Source organism: Grus americana, chromosome 8 (assembly GCF_028858705.1).
Source record: "Grus americana isolate bGruAme1 chromosome 8, bGruAme1.mat, whole genome shotgun sequence".
In the NCBI taxonomy this organism is placed as follows: domain Eukaryota; kingdom Metazoa; phylum Chordata; class Aves; order Gruiformes; family Gruidae; genus Grus; species Grus americana.
Window position 1 is genome coordinate 14,547,066 of NC_072859.1, and position 20,183 is coordinate 14,567,248.

The 20,183-nt window shown below is 37.1% G+C and overlaps 1 protein-coding gene across 2 annotated transcripts in view; it reads left to right on the top strand.

The window, feature by feature from the left end:
• The first annotated feature begins 7,336 nt into the window (after positions 1-7,336).
• Positions 7,337-20,183, top strand: part of OLFM3 (olfactomedin 3) — a 57,902-nt gene continuing 45,055 nt past the window's right edge. The window contains exon 1 of one of the 2 annotated variants that reach the window (XM_054833602.1): positions 7,337-7,708. In XM_054833602.1, the coding sequence (XP_054689577.1) occupies positions 7,640-7,708 (69 nt within the window). In that variant the 5' untranslated portion in view covers positions 7,337-7,639. The remainder of the gene's footprint in view (positions 7,709-20,183) is intronic. The other variant, XM_054833603.1, reaches the window with a different exon arrangement.

A 20,183-nucleotide genomic window follows, 5' to 3' on the forward strand; every position in this document is an offset into this window, starting at 1 on the left:
GAGCTTTTCCTCTGGCTTGAGATAAAAAAGTGGCAATAATGTATAAACTGAAGTTCCTGCAAAACAATGGCCAGGGGCCAGGACAGAGGAGTGACTTTTTTTTTTTTTTTTTTTTAGTTAATTATGAGAAAGCTTGATACCGGTCTTGCAAAGACTACAGCTATCTTCTGAAAAAAAAGCAGAGGTGTACCAAAACTCAATACTTTTTTTTTTCTTTTTGATTTTCAATAAAACCATATCAAATTAGAAAACTGAGTAATTTGTACACTACTGTTCCTGTAAATAAAAACCTACACCAAACTGGTCTAAAACTACATATACATCAAAATATACACACATATATAACTATTTAGTATGCACCATATTTGTCCAAAAATACATACTGATGGAAAACACAGCATCTATTTTTCTCTTAGATGTGTTGAGGGATAAGATAGGTGGCTCCAAGTCCACCGCACAGCAGAAGAGGAGAGTCAGTTGTGCAGATCACCACTGTTGACAATGATACAGGATCATAGGATAATTCAGGCTGGAAGAGACCTCAGGAGGTCTCCAGTCCAAACTGCTCCTCAAAGCAGGGTCAGCTGTGAAGTCGGACTTGGTTGCTTAGAGTTTTATTCAATCTAGTCTAGAAAACCTCCAAGGATACAGACTGTGCTACCTTGCTGGGCAACCTTTTCTGCTGCTTGAGTGCACTAATGGTGAAAAATGGTTTTCTTATATCTTGAAACATGTGGTATTTATAGCTTTTACGTTTCCTAAATATCAGATATTGTAGGTAGGATTAGACTTTTCAGATACACTAGTTGTAAAGGAGGGATAGCTGTTCAAAAGATCGACAAAATTACTGGAATGTAAACTACAGTATGAGGGAAAACAAGATCTTTTGCTTCAAAGCAAAATGATTATTTATTATGGATTATTTAATCCAATTATTCCCTCTACAATTTACAAACAAGCTGATATGCTACAGAAAATTGAAGAAAATCTTTATAAATTTTCTTATCTAAAGCAGAGATACTGTGTTTACTTTGACCAAGTATCATAGCCAAAGCTATCAATGAGCGGAATTGGAAAGAATGGAATCATTTCATCTGTCCCTCTGTTGCTGCTCTGCAACAGAATAGGAGTAAAATCAAAATAAAACTAGAGCCAACTCTCGAGCATTTGGGATAACACTGGGCAAATGGAATATGATAAAAAAAGGGAAAATATGTCCCACGTGCAAGTTATAGTCTCCTCAATTGCATATTGTAATGAGAAAATAGAAAAGAAATGACACTATACATTATGGAATGCAGAATTTGTCAAGCTGTTAAGTCTACCCAGTGCAACTCTTAGCGAGCACACCTATACTGCTTTGAGACGTGGGTGGAGCTAGTTTGGAGGTCTCTTCACTCATGACAATTAGTGTATAACCTGGATAATCTCCTCACAGATTAAGAAGAGCAGACGCCATTTGATAATTGCCAAGAGACACATCAACGTACTTTATAGAAAGACTTAATTTAGAACCTAACACACATTGTATGAAGTAAAGCGAAATACCTTTTTTAAATATTTCTCTTCCTAACATTTACCTTTTAAAAAGCTCTCTCCCTACTTAAACTGATATCAGAGAGACTACTGACACATACCTTTCACAGCCACAATCCTTTATCAGTATTCAAAACCTAATCCTACAGAAGCACCAGGGGAATGTCAGTAAGCATCAGCTTAGACAATTACTTTTTTTTTCAGATTAGTTATATTCTAGCATCCAGCTGGAATTAAAATATCAAACGTGTGTCAACTAACAAAAATTATCATAACAGCACATGATTTTATGTCATTAGCTATAACAAGCATCCTTCTGGGCTATATGGGACAGAACCAGGAATATTGCAATAGTACCACAAATAGCACCATACTACTAGGTCCTTTTAAAAACTGAAACTGATTAAAAATCAAAGCAATGAACTACTGTATTACAAAAACACCCACCTCTTAAGCTCATTTGCCTTTGTGACAAGTTGTTAAGCAAACATTTTGTTCTTCATTCCAGCAGAAATTTCTGCACAGAAGACAGACATGAGATACTAGATAAACTGATTCTTCATTTGGAGAAAAATATCAGGTATCAAGGTAACATTCACAACCTTAAAATAGAACAGAACATAAAATCCATCAGAATGTTTGCACCATAATTTATAATCATGACCTAATCTTTCTTAAGGGATTATGACGAAGTCTGGTATTACAATTGAACTTTTAGTAGTGAATCCTTGTTATTATTTTGAGAGCCAGTCTGGCAGGATGCTGAACCCCAGGAACTCCCCAGTGATCAATGATTGAGGATACTCAGGTCCTTTCAATTCCCACAAACATCATGTTACACAGGAATATTGCAATTAGCCTCTTTACTATGACAATCTGGTCAATAAATATCCATATAAATGCTATGAGACAGAAACTAGTTTTGCTTGCGTATAAACGTTTAGAGAATTAAAATTACTATCAAAATAAATTCATACATGTGTCATCATACAGAGCACATTGCTCTGCGTTACTTTTGCAGTATATATTTGCAAAGTACGTTATATTCTAAATTAGAAGAAATATTTAATATTAAAACATTCTACAGATTCCTAAGACTTAGCTGGGGAATAAATTTTCTGATCATCAGCTACTTAGCTCAACTTTAACTTTGACTTGACAGGCTGAAAATTATGTATTTTAAGAGGTAATATTCAATTTTAAATTATGCCAACTGAATATTTTACTGTTTTAAAATTATATTATTCCTATTCATATCGAATAATCGTACCTTTTTTATTTTCAAAATCTGTCAGCCAAACCAAATTTCTACTAAACAACTGACTAGATTTTACTATCTGCACTGGAATTCTGAAATAAGACATATTTCAACCTTAGTTCTCCAAGTTTCACTTATTCTATGTGATTGTGCAATTTTAAGAACATCAGAGAGTTCATCAAGAATACATTTACTGTCATTGTGATCTTTTAACAGATAATCTTAATCCTTAAAATTTTATGATATTCTAAAAGTCACACATAACCAAGAATACACTTAAAGGCTGCTCTGATGGGATATATTGTATTGTACTTGTCCATATTGGAAGGGGAAAATATCAGAAAGCTTGTGAGCAGAGTTCCATTATGTTCTAGGAAAAGCATTTTTGGTGGATAAGCATTCTTCATATACAGTGTCACTTTCATAAAGAATGCCGTTCCTACATTTCAAACTGATGAAATCTTTAATTACATGTTTTCATTCCTATTTATACAGTAACTTATATTCAAATGTAACTGATTTGTAAATCTGAAAAGACTATAGCCATATGGTGCTTTAACGTAAAGATGATGTTAACTCCTAAAAGCCCAGAAAGAGAAAGAGGATTTATTTTACTAATTTGGTTTTGATGCATAAAGTCCTGAAATAAAAAGAAGCATAAATGATATCTGGAAGAAAAACAAAGCAAACTGAATCATTTCATAGAAATATTTACAAATATTGATCTTCATATTAGTTTTGAAACAACTTAGATTTCCAAAGAGTTAAGTCTTTGTTGTATTTCATATGAACTCTAAATACCTGGGAATATTTACTATGGCAGTTTCTTCACCAATTAAAATTAAGGTCAAACTTAAACTTCAACAAAAGTAAATTCTAAATTCAGATCAGTTTTCAAGAAAAAGTTGGAGATCTGAAAGAGGTGCCTAACTCACTGGTTCTCCATTAAACCTGTCCACTTCATCCAGTGCCTAAATAATTCTGTACATCTGTAACTTTGTATACTTGTAGAAGCCAGTAACAATTATGCTGATTCACAGCTACTTACATCTACAGTACACTTCACACTAGCATTGACAGTAAGCTCTTTGGGAAATAACATTAGTATGGCAGTTCTCCAGAAACTTGAATTTTAACTGGTTTTATTGCACTCTTACAGAGATCTAGACAAAGAAAGGTAATTTTCCCAGAAAAGTTCCTAAAAAACCTCTGAGTAAAATAAATTCTTTTAAAGGATTCACTTTGAGAGAGCAGGGAGTAGGAAAAACATCAACTGCTAGATTTATTTTCAGTAACCTTTTAGTCACCTTTCAATTTTGATAATGTACAAAAAACCAAAATACATCTTTCAGGTATTCGTAGGATTTCAAAAAATACTTAGTGTTGACCTAATTGCACAATTTTATTTACTAAAAATAGTCATCACTAGGACAGTCACACTCATAAAACGTGCTTCTGAAACCTCACCACAGTATTGCAACTGACTAATATAGCAATGTGGATTAGGAAGTGAGGTTGTAGTATTAACAGATTCTAAAAAAAGATGACTTTCCTTACATGACTGATAACTATAAAGTATATTTCAAGTGGATGGCAAAATCTATCCAAATATAAACAAATTTAATAATTTGCAGTAGTTCTGAATTTTGTCCCATATCTGCAATATCTCTATATTCTATTTAACATCTACATACTCTTCACTAGCTAAATTAAATGTATTGGTGTTTTACTGTTCACCTGATTTAACAACACTTCAAGTGATCTGTTTCTCTCATGTTCTTTACAGATATAATCAAATATAACATCTATCATAAAAGTTTAGCTTCTGTATCATTGATGGCTTAATTTTGTTTTTATCTTTTTATCTCTTTAGTCTCATTGAAATATCAAAATCTCTTCTGTAATGAAAGACACATTTATGCTCACCAAGTACATTTCAGCTCCATTAAAGTCAACAAGCATCAGTATTCAACCTCTCTTCCCAATTCCCTAAACTTTTAATTCTTATAATAAATGTGGAAAATGCCTAGAATTCCAAATCTGGACCACTTTCGTAACGTGGTGGAAAATTCAACACCCATGAAATATTCAGTGTAAGTATAAGACCAATTTAAAGAAAAATTTTCTTGTCTAGAAAAAAAATATTTGATAGCACCGCAATTAAAAATACCATTTTCAGATGTGACCTGCTATAAATAATTTAAAGAGTGTCTTTCTACAGGCACCTATGTATGTGGTCTTTTATCATAACTCTCATCAGTACTTTTGAGCTCTCAAACTCAGATTGCAGGAGTTGGAACTTACTTTTATATCATTCAGTACCTATATCAAATTTATCAACTTCAGTTTCCAGCGTACGCAAGTGAACAAGTATCTGGCTTATTCCAACTGCTAGCAATACATCTTGCAATATAGTGTGAAAAAGAAGTTGTTATAACTTTAGCCAAACACTGCAAATATCTTTCACTATCCAAATAAGCTGTACTCAGATTGCCTCCATTTTGCTAATACTCTGTCACTGATACCTGCAGGAAAGCTTTTCTTTTTTTTTATTTTCTCTCTCATGACTGAGTATTTTACCCTGATTGCAGCCGTTGCCATGCAAAGAGTTAAAGAAAAAAATGTAATTCACATAGAATTTCCTAAGCTTTAAGGATGATCAAAAGCTTTGTTAGAGAAAGATCTTCGGAATCAGATATTCCCTTGCCACCTTGGGGCATACAGCAGAAATAAAAACATCTCATAGGGACTTGAATTTTGTTTAATTTTTCAGATACATTTTAACGAAGCCAATTATTTCAGGTACTAATTGCTAGTGATTCTCACCACTCTTCAGAGAGTCTTTTCTGACAAAAAAAATTACTTGTCAGGTTGCTAGAAGGTGGAAGAGTAAGTCTATTACGTATTTTCTTTTTCTTCTTAATGGATTATTAAAATCAAGCAGAATACAATTGGGTCATTTTACATCATCCTTTTGAAACACGTTTTGGTATCTTTTCATATATCAAACAAATTATTAGTTTGTAACACATAAAATATCCGAGGAGTTCAGGAGATCTAAAGTCTCAGTTTTTTCAGGGGCCTGAGGAGCCATTTGCTTTAACTTCTACTCTTCAATATTTTACTGATTTCAGAGACAAATATTCCAAGCAGCATCAGGAAGTGGACAAACATACCACATCGCTGAAGCTCATTAAAAAGTTTGCATTCTATGATTATTTTAATAGATCGTACATTTTTCCAGTTTTATGCTAGACTGAAAAAAGGAAGGGGAGAAAAGTGTGGAGAAAACCATGCCCTGTCCCTACTCATCCTAATAGACACTCAACTAAAACACCCTCCCAAGCTTGGATTTTTGGTTTGGGGTTTTGGGTTTGGTTTGTTTGCTTGGTTTTTTACACTGAAGTTTTGCTTCTTTAAGAGTATTTTTATCTTATTTTTCTTTTTGTTAAGATTACATAGCACCTAAAAATCCACAACAGCATTGGCCTTTCTGTGCTAGCTGCTGAAAAAGTACAAAATGTAGACCCCAGAGAATCTAATCAAGACCAAAGAAATGCCAACTGTATTTTTACCACGCAAAGTTGAAAAATTCATTTATAATCATCTTAGTTGTAATCTTATAAATAAGGTTACCCTGACCATAGATCATCAGCTTGAATCTTGTAAGGGAAAAATAATTGAAACTTTAACGTACTTTGCCCATGCTAACAGGATGGTGCCATTATAAGTGTGATTTACCTTTAGGCCATACTCAGCTGTGCTGAGCATCCAACCCTGAGGAAGCCAAACCACATCCCTGCTGGTACTTCCCCATCTCTAGCTGCCCAACAGCAACCATGAGCTGCTGCATAGGCAGACAGGAGCCCAGCCAGAGCCTTTGCTGACAAACGAGCGTTCTCTGACGACAAACACACTGGTTGAAGCATTCTTAACCAGTGACCTCCACCAACCTTCACCTACACAGGTCTTCCCGCCACAGCTCTGGCCAAAGCTAGGAGACACGACAGTTCCTTGCTGGCCCATGGTCCAGCTGGAAAACTGAGTGGTGGCTTTCCCCTCATCAGAGCTCTGCCAAGCCCCGGCTTAACTTTCTAAGCGGCGGAGTGAAAGGGCGGGATCCCCCAGACAAAACCCCTCTCCTCTGACCGCCCTCTCCCCGCAACAGCCCGCCCTTGCCCCTTTCCCAGTGCAATGGTGCCAGGTGCTCCTTTCAGGAGAGCCGCACCTACCCGCCTGCAAGCAACGGGAGAGCGGTGCCTGGCTGCACACTGCCCTCCACAGAGGAAAGAGCCTCCGCCAGCCACCGCCGGGGGAAATAACGCAAAGTTTTGGTGAAGGGGCAGGGAGAGTCGCCCTGTGAGACGGGGCACCGCGCGCTTCAGCAGCCCGCGTCGCGCCTCTCCTCAGCCTGCGGCTGCAGGTGCCCCTCAGCAGCCCAGCCCGCCATCGCACCCCCGGCCGCTCCCCGCTAACGGTCCGCGGCTCCCTCAGGGCGGCGGTGATGTCACATCCGCCACCCACTCCCCGCGCCCGTCCAGCTGCGCTCGCGCCGCCGTCTCCCGGGCCCAAACTTTTGCGGTGGGCTGGCCGGGGGCGGAGGGGAGGGGCGGGGGTGGGACGGGGCAGCGGAGCTGCTCCGGCAGCACGGGCAGCGCCGTCCTCGCCCGCCCTCCCCGCGCCGAGGCTGCCCGCGGAATGAGCGTCCCCCGGGCGGCTGCCGCTGCCGCCTCCACTCGGGCTCCGGCGGGCGGGCAGAAAGTGCGGCTGCCGGCGCGGTCGCTGCAGCAGGAGCGGAGTGAATGACCGATAGGAGCGGCGCGGAGAGGCAGCCCCGGGATCAGGATGCGGGCGCTCGCCAACATCCTCAACCTCCTGCTGCTGTCCTTGCTGGCCGGCCTCGATCCATCCAAGGTAGGAGCCGGCCGGGCGCCGCGCCGCGCCCCAGGCGCCCCCGCGGACGACGAGTTCCCCCAGCCCCGCAGCGGCGGAGCGAGGCAGGCGGCGCCGGCCCGCACACGGCGTATGCGGTAGTGGGCGATGCGGCTCTGCCGGGCGGCTGGATGGCTCCAGGGAGAGGCGGGTGCGTGTCCTTGGTTGTCCGAGGGGCCAGGCGGGAGAGTTCGTGGTGGAGACGTCTGTCCCCGGTCCCGGGATTACCGGCTTCACGGTGCGAGGCGGGGAAGCGCGGGTGCGAGCGGTCGGAGCGGCTATGGGCGCGGGCACGCTGCAGCGGGGCCCGCGACATCGGCACGCAGAGCCCGCGCATCCCCAATCTCCCCGCGACCCCCCGGCACCAACCCCACGCGCAAGTTCTGCCAGATGCATGTAAAAGAGGGGGGCAGCGGGAGCCCCGGGACGGCTGGGGCAGAGCAGCACCGGGCTTGTCAGCTGCTGAAGGCCGGTAGCTGTCCAGCTGAAATGAACAGCGATTTATCCGACCGCAGGCGAAGAGGTATTTATAGTGCTTGGTGACTGCACCAGTTCTGGGGAAGCAGCTAGGCACTGCAAGCAGGGATCGACAGCCTCCGACTGGAAATAAATTTGCTTAGAGTGGAACCAGAGGCATCACGTGAAGACACTGAATTTAGTACTACAGCCACGCTCTGGGCTGCTGCAGAGTTTTGTTATTCTCAAAAGTGTTCAGGTCACCAAAAGATCACATCTGATACTGAAATAATGATAAAAGTAAACAATATGTTGTAGCCATGCAACCTGGCCTGTGAAGGTGATTTTAGATTAAATCATTATAAAAGCAGAATTGCACTATACCACTGAAGAGCAAAGATGACTGAAAACCCCTAGGCCTGCAGATATCTGTAGTGCTGCATCTTGTAGATGTAGAACTTGTCTCATTTGGTTTTTTGTGACATGCAATCTTGTAACTGCAAGCATTATAAAAAAGTAATGAGAGAGAAAACATTCTTACAGTATATTGCAGTCCATTACCAGCAGTGGTCCCTACTGTGTTGCCACAATTTATATTGTATGTTGGTGAACGTCATTTTAACGATTCCATTTAGGTACCAGACAACCATATGAGGCAATGTTCAGCTCTTCTGGCAGTTTTTTTCCTTTAAAATAAAGGAATTAATCACATAAATTAATCATATACAAATATGTACTGAATGTACAACAATATGGAAGGGATTTTCCTCTTTAGAAATACAAAGATAAAACTTAAAAAGCAATTCAGTAGAAATCTGATCTATGGCTACAGTATTCTGACTGCTTTTAATCAGTAAGATAGCGTGACATCTTAAAAAAGCAGGAGGTGATATAGGATTAATAACATTAGCTAAATAATTCTATCAGTGTTATAAAATAGGAGCTATTTGAGAGTATTCGTAGTGCTATGTATGGCAACGTGCAGGAGTTCCGCATCTGTGTGAATAGCAGCACATGGTCACATTGTAATTACAGATTTCCACACATTCATTTTTCCTTTATTTTTCTATCTTCTGTTACACTTAGGGAGATCTATTCAAGTTAAGAGACTTAAAGAGACTGTGTGAAAGCAGGAAGAGCAAAATCTGTATCACTGTCTACCCACAGCAGATTAAACCCACTAATGAAGCAAATGAGGTTCAGCTGCCAGAAGTAGTCTTTTAGGTGTCAGAGATATGCCCCAAAATACCAGTGGCAAGAAATGCTCCATCTTATGTGTCTGTCACCATCCAGCACTGAAAAGCAGGGTGAGCCACTGAAATGAAAAGACATAAATTAACTTTTGAAACTTTGCTTCTAGCCCTTTTTGCTGTGGCATACTGTGCAGAGGGCATAAAAATGGCCTTTTATTCATCATTCTCTGTGACATTCTCAGGGATATTAAAATGTTCATTGCAGGCTCTTTTAACTTAGTGAAGGGGTCATGAGCCAGGAAGCTCAAAAGTCCTTAAGATTATGTAAAAATAAGAGCCCTTAATCAAACTCTGGTGTTTATCAGAGCTAAATTAGGTTTTCAGAAATTAAAACATCAGATCAAATGGTTACTTAGATCCTTGGTTAAGATGCTACACCACATTAAGCATATAAAAGATGGTACATGGCAGATAATAATTTAATTTTGTTGACTATGAACAACAAATTTCATATTTCTGTGAAAAATTATATATATAAAATGTTTACAGGAATGTTTTTAGTTGTGATTGAAATCTTACTTTAGAAATTGAAGTAGTGCTCAGTTATTTATCTTTCTTTATGCTAAATTGAAGTAGAATAATAATTTTCTGTCCTGCAAGTTGGGAAACAAATATGTCATATGAAATTAATTGTAGGAAACAACGGGATGTTAAAGTCTTTCTTTTCCAAAAAGAACTGTGCAATATGCTCATGACTAGGCAGACAACTTTTTACATGCCCTTGACACTCACAAACCATTCAGCTTATGAAAATAAATTGCATCAAACATTTCAAAGTATACACAATATATTCCTATTCATGTCCTACTTAATTAATATTCAAGTAATAACTTCTTTTACTGATCAACTACTTTAAAATAATGCCAGGGGGAAACAGCTTTGGTTTAGTACCAGGCCATCACTGACTCAAGCTGTCCACAGGCACCCTTATGACAGGGCTTTTATGCTAAACTTACTAGGTTATTTACTGATTGTAAAGTGTTTAAGTATCGCCATCTTATGGTAAAATATGTAACCAAATATATATATATATATAATTTATTCTTAAATCTCTGGAACATTAGGATTTTATTTCAACCATAGTAATTTATTGCCCATGCTTTTGTATTTTATTTATTTTCTGCTAAACATGATATAGAATATTGACCAGCTCTGGAAATTCTTCTTTAACAAATGAAAGACAGCTCATTACTGATTAATTTTTAACACTCTTAGAGCTAATTACAGAATATCAGTTTTAAGAGACTTATTAAATGTTATGTCTGTTAACTTGATTCTATTTTTTTCTCTGTATTTACATAAAAAATACAGGAAAATATAATTATTCATGATAATATATTTCAGTAAAGGTTTATTTCCAGCAGCGTGGCTAGATATTCAGCAGGAAGCCAGCTAAGGAAGGACCTGGAATATAAAATCTTTCCTTTCTCCTACACTTAAGTGCAGTATCTTGAAAGAAGGAACTATTAAATATTAGGAAATTTCTAAGAGTTACTGCTAGATGGCATCTCTGTGCTGCTTTTCTACAAGCCTGGAGTTTTCTGTAATGACCTTCATAATATATAAAGTGGACTACTTTTTTATATAAATAGATCTGAAAACCATGTTTATTTTTCAATACAGCTAATGAACTTTATGCCTTTAACTTTTATAATGGCTGTATGTCCTACATCTGTTGGGTTTCAATCATTTGAATTTCACAAAAAATGTTTCAGAAGACAACTGGCATGTACAATCCCATACTGAAGCTAACCATAGTATCATTAAGGACGGTTACTGAAAGGAACCGTTATCTGTGTTTATTGCTTTAGATAATAGGATGTTTGGGAATATTAACATTAAAAAATAAAGTCAAATTCAGTCATCTATTTTTGAATGCTTAATTAAACTCTGCATTTTCATCTTTGGAATAGCTGTGTTTCTAGATTTCAAAAATCTAGTTTTCACACATAGTCAGAATACAAATAGCCACTAAAATCTTTCTTTTTCCCAGATTTCAAGAACTTGTCAGTAGGAAGGGCCCACTGCTTTAATGCTGTTTTGTAATACAAATTAATTCATCCCTGTTGTGAGATTTAATAACAAGAATACTATGTACAAACAAAGGTTACCACAATACACTATTTTTGTTAGAAATATGACTCATAGTACTACAATGCACTGCAAAATTAAATAGAAATCTCATTAGCTACTTGGAAATTAATTTACCCTATTTCCTACAGTATGAGTAGTTAGTCAATATGATAATCGTATATAATTATTTAACCTGCATGATTTAAGAATGCTTTAAATCATTAATTGCTGAACATGGTCAACTCTTACTTGGTGTTTACTCTCCTGTTTCTGAGCACCGTGATTCAATAGCCATTAAAGAACATCCTATTGCTGTCAATATATCCTGGGCCCTCTCCCAGGTGGCACTCCAGTTATGTTACTCTCATTCTAGTAACTTCAGTGAATGGGTAAAGACCAAAGACTGTTGTTGCTAACACTACTGGTTCTTCCTGCAATTATCAATACAATGCTTTCTAACCTTTCAGTCCTAGGGGAAAAAAAAAAAAAAAAAAAGATGCTTCATGTATTTCCTATTCATCCACACTCAATGACACACATGCACCATATGCTTATATAAAATCACAGAAAGGTATTCACTACATCATTTTAAGTAATATCTGAAGATATTAGAAGAGACTATGCAAAAACACGCATGTGATTGACATCTGCATGACTGCTAACTCTTCTGGTGCTATCAGACATCACATGGTCTTTAAGGGCTTTTTAAAACTGTTGATGCTATGTGAAGAGACTTTTTTTTTCCTTTAACTAAAAACAGATTCCTCTGTTGTTCAGTACTAATATGACTGCTACTTCTTTGAATGCACTCATACGCTGATTATATACATCACATATTAAGAAATGAACAGGGAGTCCTCAGAGAGGCTCCAGCCTATTTCAGGGTCTAAAATCCCCCTTTTCAGTACTGTAGTACGACAAAAATGCTTCAGGGTATCACTTAGGTATTCTTACTGGATCTTCACTGAAAAATAGGTAAAATTCAAACGTCTTAGGTAAATATTTGCAGCAGCAGTCTGGGAGGAGTCCTCTCAAAGACATCTTTCACAAGAACAGCAATCTATCCTCCTGCTTCACTCCACAAGGCAGTGGGTTTCTTATCTAAGATGAAACCTAGAGAAAGTGAGGACTTTGTGTGCCTGGGTTTGAATACAGAATTCTTTTCACAAAGGAGCGCTCAGGAACACGTGGAAAACTTCTCTTACTTATAGAAATGAACTGAAAATTTCAGAAATTCTTGCATTTAAGCCTAAGTGGCATTAAAAAAAAAGAACGAACAGATCTCAGAATTCCAGACCAGATCTGTTATTCACATATTTTTAAACCAAGATGTGTGATACAAGCACATGTTTCTATACATGTTAATCATTCCACCTGAGAACCTAGCCAGTGGAATTCTTAGTCTTCCAAGCTAGTAAAAACAGAAATGCAGTAGCAGTACACATTGCTCTTAAAAATATTTTGAATGGTCTACTGAAGAACATTCAGGAGTTAAACATTTTTATGTATTTTAAGAATTCTGAAAGAAGATCAAAGAGCTTAAATTGTACTTGCTTAATATAAGAATGCAGTGTGCACTACTTCCCACATGGTCAGCTAGTAAGTGCGCACTTGGTGCACCTGCAGAACAGAACGATTTACTGTTCACCTGATCTGACCTCATTTTTCGAAAAGGAATTCTTTCAGAAAAAAAAAAGAGCCAACTCCAAATCTGACCCCCCTTCAGTATTTTTACTCACATTTTGTCTTTAAGAGGAAATTATCTTAATGCATTCACAGGGAGATCTCTTAAGAACTCTCAAAGTACACAGCATCAATCTTCATGTACTTTGTCTTGGCGTTAATGATGTTTTTGCTGAGTTTGCTAAAAAGAAAAAAAAAAGGCAATAAATATCTTAACCATTCCTTTATTCAGTCAGCTGGGAAATTTTCCTAACACTAGAAGGAAATTAATTTTCTAGAGGGCACAATTCCTTTTACTTCAGTACTAAGTTATCTTCACCACCAATTCAGAAAGTTGATTCTTTTGTTTATCATATTTGCACTGGAACACATTCAATATTAACCAGAAAGGACAGTGCGTGTTATCCAAGATGTAAGAATATAAGTGAAACAGAAGTGTAAAGGCGGCTGGTTTGCAATGACAGCTGCATAGAACTCTAATTTAGAAATGGACAAAAAGTTGCAACTTTAACAATTCTGATTATGGCACATTATTATCTAGCTATCTGAAGGACACCCATCCACCACTGACGGCCAACTTGATAACTTTCACTCTCTGAAATAAAGGAGATACCCTCTCATTTCAAGATGCAGGAATTGAACATGAATAGTTTAGTTAAGGGAGCATTTGTCTCTGCTCATGAATTTAAGATTCATATTACAGTGTTTGGGTGATGGTAAAGCCCAAGCAAAGACAATTTCTTAATGTTGTGCACAGCACAGTGTCAAGAAACGTATCCAAAAAAAAAAAAAAAAAAAGAGACTGAACTTGGACATAACCTCTTATGTCACAGCATTACTTCCAAGAATCAGTGACACTTCACTGCAAGCATGGATGGCAGCTTCAGATTTTTTCATTAGTGACTCCAATTTTAAAGGCAACTGAACTTCTATCAGCAGCATAATTTATCAGAACACTTGAAACTATTTCAAAAACATTACTATTTTTATTGTAAATTTTTTATTCCTGTCATTAAATGTTTTTAAAGTCTAGAGTTGGTTTTATTTGAAATTGGAGAATTCATATTTCTGTCTGAAAGAGACACCAGGACACCAGAATGCAAAATAACAAGGCCCCCTGTATGGATTATCTTATCCCCATTCAGAAGACCGTTTCATTGGGAATAGCACTAAAAGATTTTTTAATACATAGGAAAATAATCTATATATCAAAGAAAGTTGGTACCATTTGTGTTGACTAAAACTAAATGATCTCTAGTCTTTATCTTTACTGGCCAGCTTCTAGAAATAGTTTCCTAATAACTAGCTTTTCTGACAATATGACTGCTTCATATTAATGAACTAAATACACCACAACGTGTGCATGCTTAGGGAAGCACAGGGCACAAGATGTTGGTGATACAAGCAGTTAACATTGAGAAGGTAACGGTATTAATGAATACAGGACTACACACAATAATTTGCTTAAAGTTGCATGGTGGTATCACACAGACTGCATACTTTTTTTCATACTATCCTATGCCCCCTTTAACTTTATGACAGGATTACTTATCAGAAAAGCAAAAGAAACAAGTGGGCATATTTTTCATGTCAGTAAACAATCATAAATTGGAACTCGAGTTATAGCCAAAAGTAGGTTGAACAGGAAATACCAGGCCTATGGATATGGAATTTTCTAAACTCTTACCCAGCTGCTTCTGTACGTATGTGTTTTCACAAGAAAGAATAACATATTATGTAATTATTCACAAAATATGGACACCTATTTATTTAAAACTTTTTTCCTCAAGAGAAATTTCTCAGATTTTTAAATCACTTAAACAACTAACACTAAAGCAGCCCCAGTTAATACAAATGTAATTTTTTCATCCTTCAGTCCTTTCAAGAACAGTCATCTGTCTGCCTTCTAACCAAACAAATCCTTGTAACTGTCACTACAGACTTAATGTTTCTATTTACTTATTATTTCACTGAAAAACATTTATAGGTCAGCATAACAGTGTCTTAAGCAAATTCTGAAAACAAGTAGCACTCTTCACTTCCGTGTTTTTGGGAAATAGTGTTTACATCCTCCTGAAGCTGTAAAGTAACCTGTAAGTGGGGAGCCAGCACAATTGTCCACAACTATATTAAATAAGGAAAAGCACAGATATTAAGTAATATTCAAATTATTCCATCAATAAAATCATTGTAGAAATGAACAACAAAATACTGGTTAACAAAATCAGAATTGCCAAGTTCTTAAGTTTTCTCAGAGAACTGTGACCACCTAAATTGTAATATTCCCTGCACATATTTTACTCAGACTTGCAATGAATTGAAAGCTTTTTGGAAATACCTTATTCAGAGAAAAGGTTTCTGCAAAGCAAATTTAAGCCTGAAAGTTACTTCTGTTACCTCAACTTAGCCAAGGAATTATTTTAAAATACATGTTCCAAAGAACGTTCAAAATTGTGGTTGTTTGCTTCAAGGTAAAACTACGTTTCCTATGGGTTCATCATCATTCAACAGATTATTGTCTTCTGAGTTAGCCTAAGAAACTCAGTGATTTGCTTTTTAAATCAGTAGCTATTTTTCAGATACACAGAAAGCCTTGTTCAAGGTGTCAGTTACAACATTATATTCACTTTATTCAGCCTGCACACAATTTCTATTCTGATAACTGATTTATTGTGAATGGTAGCTACTTAACATATTTTCAGGAATGAATTTACTAAAAGGAGTAAATGGCTGTGCAGACTCCCCCCACTATTGGTCTCAGTGCATTCCCAGGATCTATTATTTTTTATATTTGAAAAATAATTATTTATTGATATAATTCTCTCCTTTTTTAGACATAGGATATAATATCCTTGCCCACTTGCACTACAAGTAAATTCATTAGAATAAACAAATTTACTTTCTGTAAATAATTTGTTATACTTCTCAGTCTGTCTCCTTTCTAAATAAATTTATTCTAGTACTACTACTCTCCCAGTGTAACGCAGTTTTCAGCAACTCTTTAGTCCCCACTGCTTATGCTGCTTACTCCTTTTTGAGACATTCTGAGAGAAACTCATTACATTTTCTGAGATACACACATTACATCACATCGGGAGAATCAGTCATATCTTTGTTCTACGTGTATTCCTGGTCCACATGGAGGACATCTAATTCATGGATAGGCTTATTCTCTGACTTGAAGCAATATATCCTCAAAACAGCTGAAGATATGACAATTGTCACTGACCTGTTTTCCGTCTCGTCTCTGAATATTTGCACAATTATCAAAACATTATAAACATATGTGTTAACTGTCTCCCATGAGGGTTATCTTTAGCCACAAGCAAAGAATATAGTCTCCTGCATTATTGTCTTTTCAAAGCCTCAAGTTCCCCTCTGACTCTTTAACCTAAAGACTAATCCTACTTCCACCTCTGCCTGCCATGTAAGAGGCAGGAATTTACTGACTCCCAGACACCTCCTTGGTCCCCCACACAAATTTTGCAAGGGCTCTTGCTTTTCTTTCTCTTTGTGATTAAAATGTTGATATGAACATTGTATGGACATTGCTATTTAAAAAGCTCAACGATAGGTATGTTAGTAACATGCAATTAAACTAGATATGCAAAAATGCAGCTGAAAGGCACGTGAGTAAACCGGAAGCTATATTCCATACTATGTCACACAAAAATTAATTTTTTCAGTCTTATGAAAGTCCCTCCTGGCCCAGAAAACTATATTGAAACCAGGAGCAAAGAATAAGAGAAGTTCCTCTAAGGTAAGAAGTCATATAAGTAGTGAGATTGGCTATGTCTTTACCCCTCTACTGAATTTGCACATGAAACTTCTGGAGTTACATATGCACTACATATTTCTACATCCTGTGATATTACAGGTTCACCTAGGACATCCAAAAATCTGTCAGTTATGCTGTCACAAGATTAAATAGCTGATTCGCATTCTAATCCTTTTTAATATGAAGCTTATAAAAGTAATTTTTAATGACCTTCTGCTATACTAGTCCTGCAGACACTGCTAAAACAAATACTTCCATATTAGCAGATGGTATAGCAATACATGTCCACTTTGTTTCCTTTCCATACTTCCTGCTGTGATCAGCAATCTACATAGCACAATTCAAGGAGTTTAAATTTCCGTGCGGTAGTCGTCATCTTTTGCTGATCTTTCTTTGCCCTCTGGACTTGCTTTCTCATAAAACCATGTACATATTCTGTTAAAGTTCAAGTCAGCGAATGTGAATATCTTCACTGCAGTGACAGAGTAAAATCAGTGTATCCAAAGTTCTGATTACTGGCCTTACATTTACATATGGTACCCTAGTGGCTTTAAACAATTTCTGCTATTCTTATCTAGAGTGAATGTTGCTATTGCATTTCTCTGAGATCTTTAGAGTTTCTTTCAATTTAAAAGGCTTTTAAATATTTCTCAGCACCACAGCTGCAACATTCATTCAGGTGTCTCTTACAAAACAATTTTATATGTAAGTCACTTTGCTTAGTGCTGGTCCAATGCATTTGAATCAGGATAAGTACTAGAAATTACAAAACTACATCATTTTCATCATAAGCTCTTCACAGTTTCAGAAAATCTGCTTTTAAAACAAATTTCAGAATCCAGAAAAAAAATTAAAACTAGATATATAGTAGTTCATGCTCTCCATAATTATTTTCCTAGATCTAACTTTTGCTGAAATGTTACAAATTTATTATTAATTGTGGTAATCTGAGACAGAAAATTGTTGTTTTGGAGATATGAGGCTTTTTACAGAGAAATGCTCATCACAAATTCTGTTTAAAAAAGCTAACTATTAGCCTATGGATTGTGGTTCTTTGCAAGACTGTGATTTTATTATCAAAAAATGCAATGACAAAAATGCTGACCCTTTCTCTGGAAAACGCTAAATGTTTACTTAAGGAAAATAAGATCTCTATCTCATTTTACATTATCCACTCTATGTCACCAATCAATCTTTTCCATAATCTCTCATTTCCGGGGACAAGTTATCTTTATTATTTCTAATGTTTATTTCCCACTCATTTATGAAACGTTTAATTCACTGTACCTATTTTTTTATTATTATTTAAAGATATAACTTCTATTTTAAATATTCATTTCTTATAACATTATTTCTATTGGGGGTGTGAAGGAATAAGGACTAACGGCAGAGGAAGTGGCTGGTTTATTTTGGTTTTATGACCCCTCTATAAATTAAACCTTGAGTATTTGTATTAGTCCTTTCAGCCAGAAGTCCACTATGGGAAGCATTTATTTCAGAAGTGCAGCATCCTCCGTTACGTCCACTGTGTTTGCTTTGGTGTGAAACACTGTCGGACAATAAATCACACTCACAAAAGCAGCAAAATTCTGTCCTTTGTTTCAAGCAGCAAAATACAGCTCTAGCCTGAGGACATATATGCTTGTTCTCCTCCTCTTTCTCAATGAAAAAGAGGATGCATTTGAAGAAAATTTTGAATGGAAATATTGACTGAATCAGTGTTCTCAGAATGTCCCATTTATTTAGACTGTGGTGGTGATCTTTTTTTAAATACTAAGCACTCCCTTCTCTAAGGTGGTCTTTCTCACCTCACAAAGACTCAAGAATGAAAAACGATACTGGCTGAAACATACAATCATCATTAAAAAGTATTTCATGAAGAGATAACTTTGCTTTTGTGAATGCCACCAGGGACTAGATTGTGGAATTTTGGAGTGGGCAGAGAAATCCAATTCCTTCTCCCAAAACGCCTATATTTATACTGCGGTCAGCAGTAGCTTTCCCCCTCTTCTTCCTCCCGCTCTGAGCTACCAGCTCTAGAGAGCAGCACATGAGGAAGAACACAAATGCTGCTCATCTGATTTTCCAACTCCTTCAACCTCATCTGTGTGTACAGGCAGATCTATTCCTCTACTTTGTTGGACTACTCAATGAAATTATCCCTGATGGATATGATGCACAAGGAGAGGGAGGGTATGTGTTGGCTGAATTTGTGTTTCCTCTGGCCTGAACGAGAAGTAAAGAGACACTCTTCTTCCTTCGGACATTTCAAAACACTCTCTGAAGACAGAATGACATGGCTTCCCTGATGTCTCTGATAAGGCCACTGCACAAAAAGCCACCAGGCAATACTGAGAGCATTGAATTTTAAATTTGTTGAGAAAAGGATAGAAAAGGGATTTTGATGTAATACTGTCAGTAGCTGCAGTATTCAAATTTGCCCAGTTCTAGATTTGTCAAGTGAAAAAGCTACACTAATGGTGAAGGTTCACTGCTGCTGTTCATACAGAAGAAAAATATACCCAGATGCTACTGGCATTCATGTTACATTCACCGGTGTCTGTCAGGAACAGAATTGCTCTTGCTTATAGCTCTCCCTCATTTAGAAATGGCACAGAAATTAAATAAGGTTAAGGCTGGTTAGGTCATTGAGTCCGTCTCTGTACAAGGGACATGACCAGTTCATGTTTTCTCATACAGTTCCACAAATCACTTTCTAAATGGATGGTAATAGAGATGGTAATTATTGGAAAAAAAATAATCTGATAAGCCCTAGCTGCCTACTTCTTCTGTTAAATAGAAACAAGGTTGCAATTTTTTCTCCTTCGGAATTTTCCCAAATCACATGCAACTAGATATTGTCTAACACTTACTTTCCCCTTCTCGTTAGTATTCTTGGACATGTGCTATTTGTATTTTGTGATTTTAATAGCCTCTAACACTTAAGAATGACTGATGTTACCATTCCACTTTCTAATTATTCTGGACCCTTACGTCCAGAAACTAATCTCTTAGGCAAATTCTTTCATGTTAAAATATCGCTCTCTTCCTTCCATTGTCATAAATTTTAATTGCAATTCTAAAGACTTACTGTATCATCCCATCATTAGCTTCCCAAACATTTACAGTTTTTAAGAAAGTAAACTAGTAAATGTAATATCTTTTCTAATATTTTTGTTTTCTCTGTGGAAAATGTGCTATTATTAGCTAATTT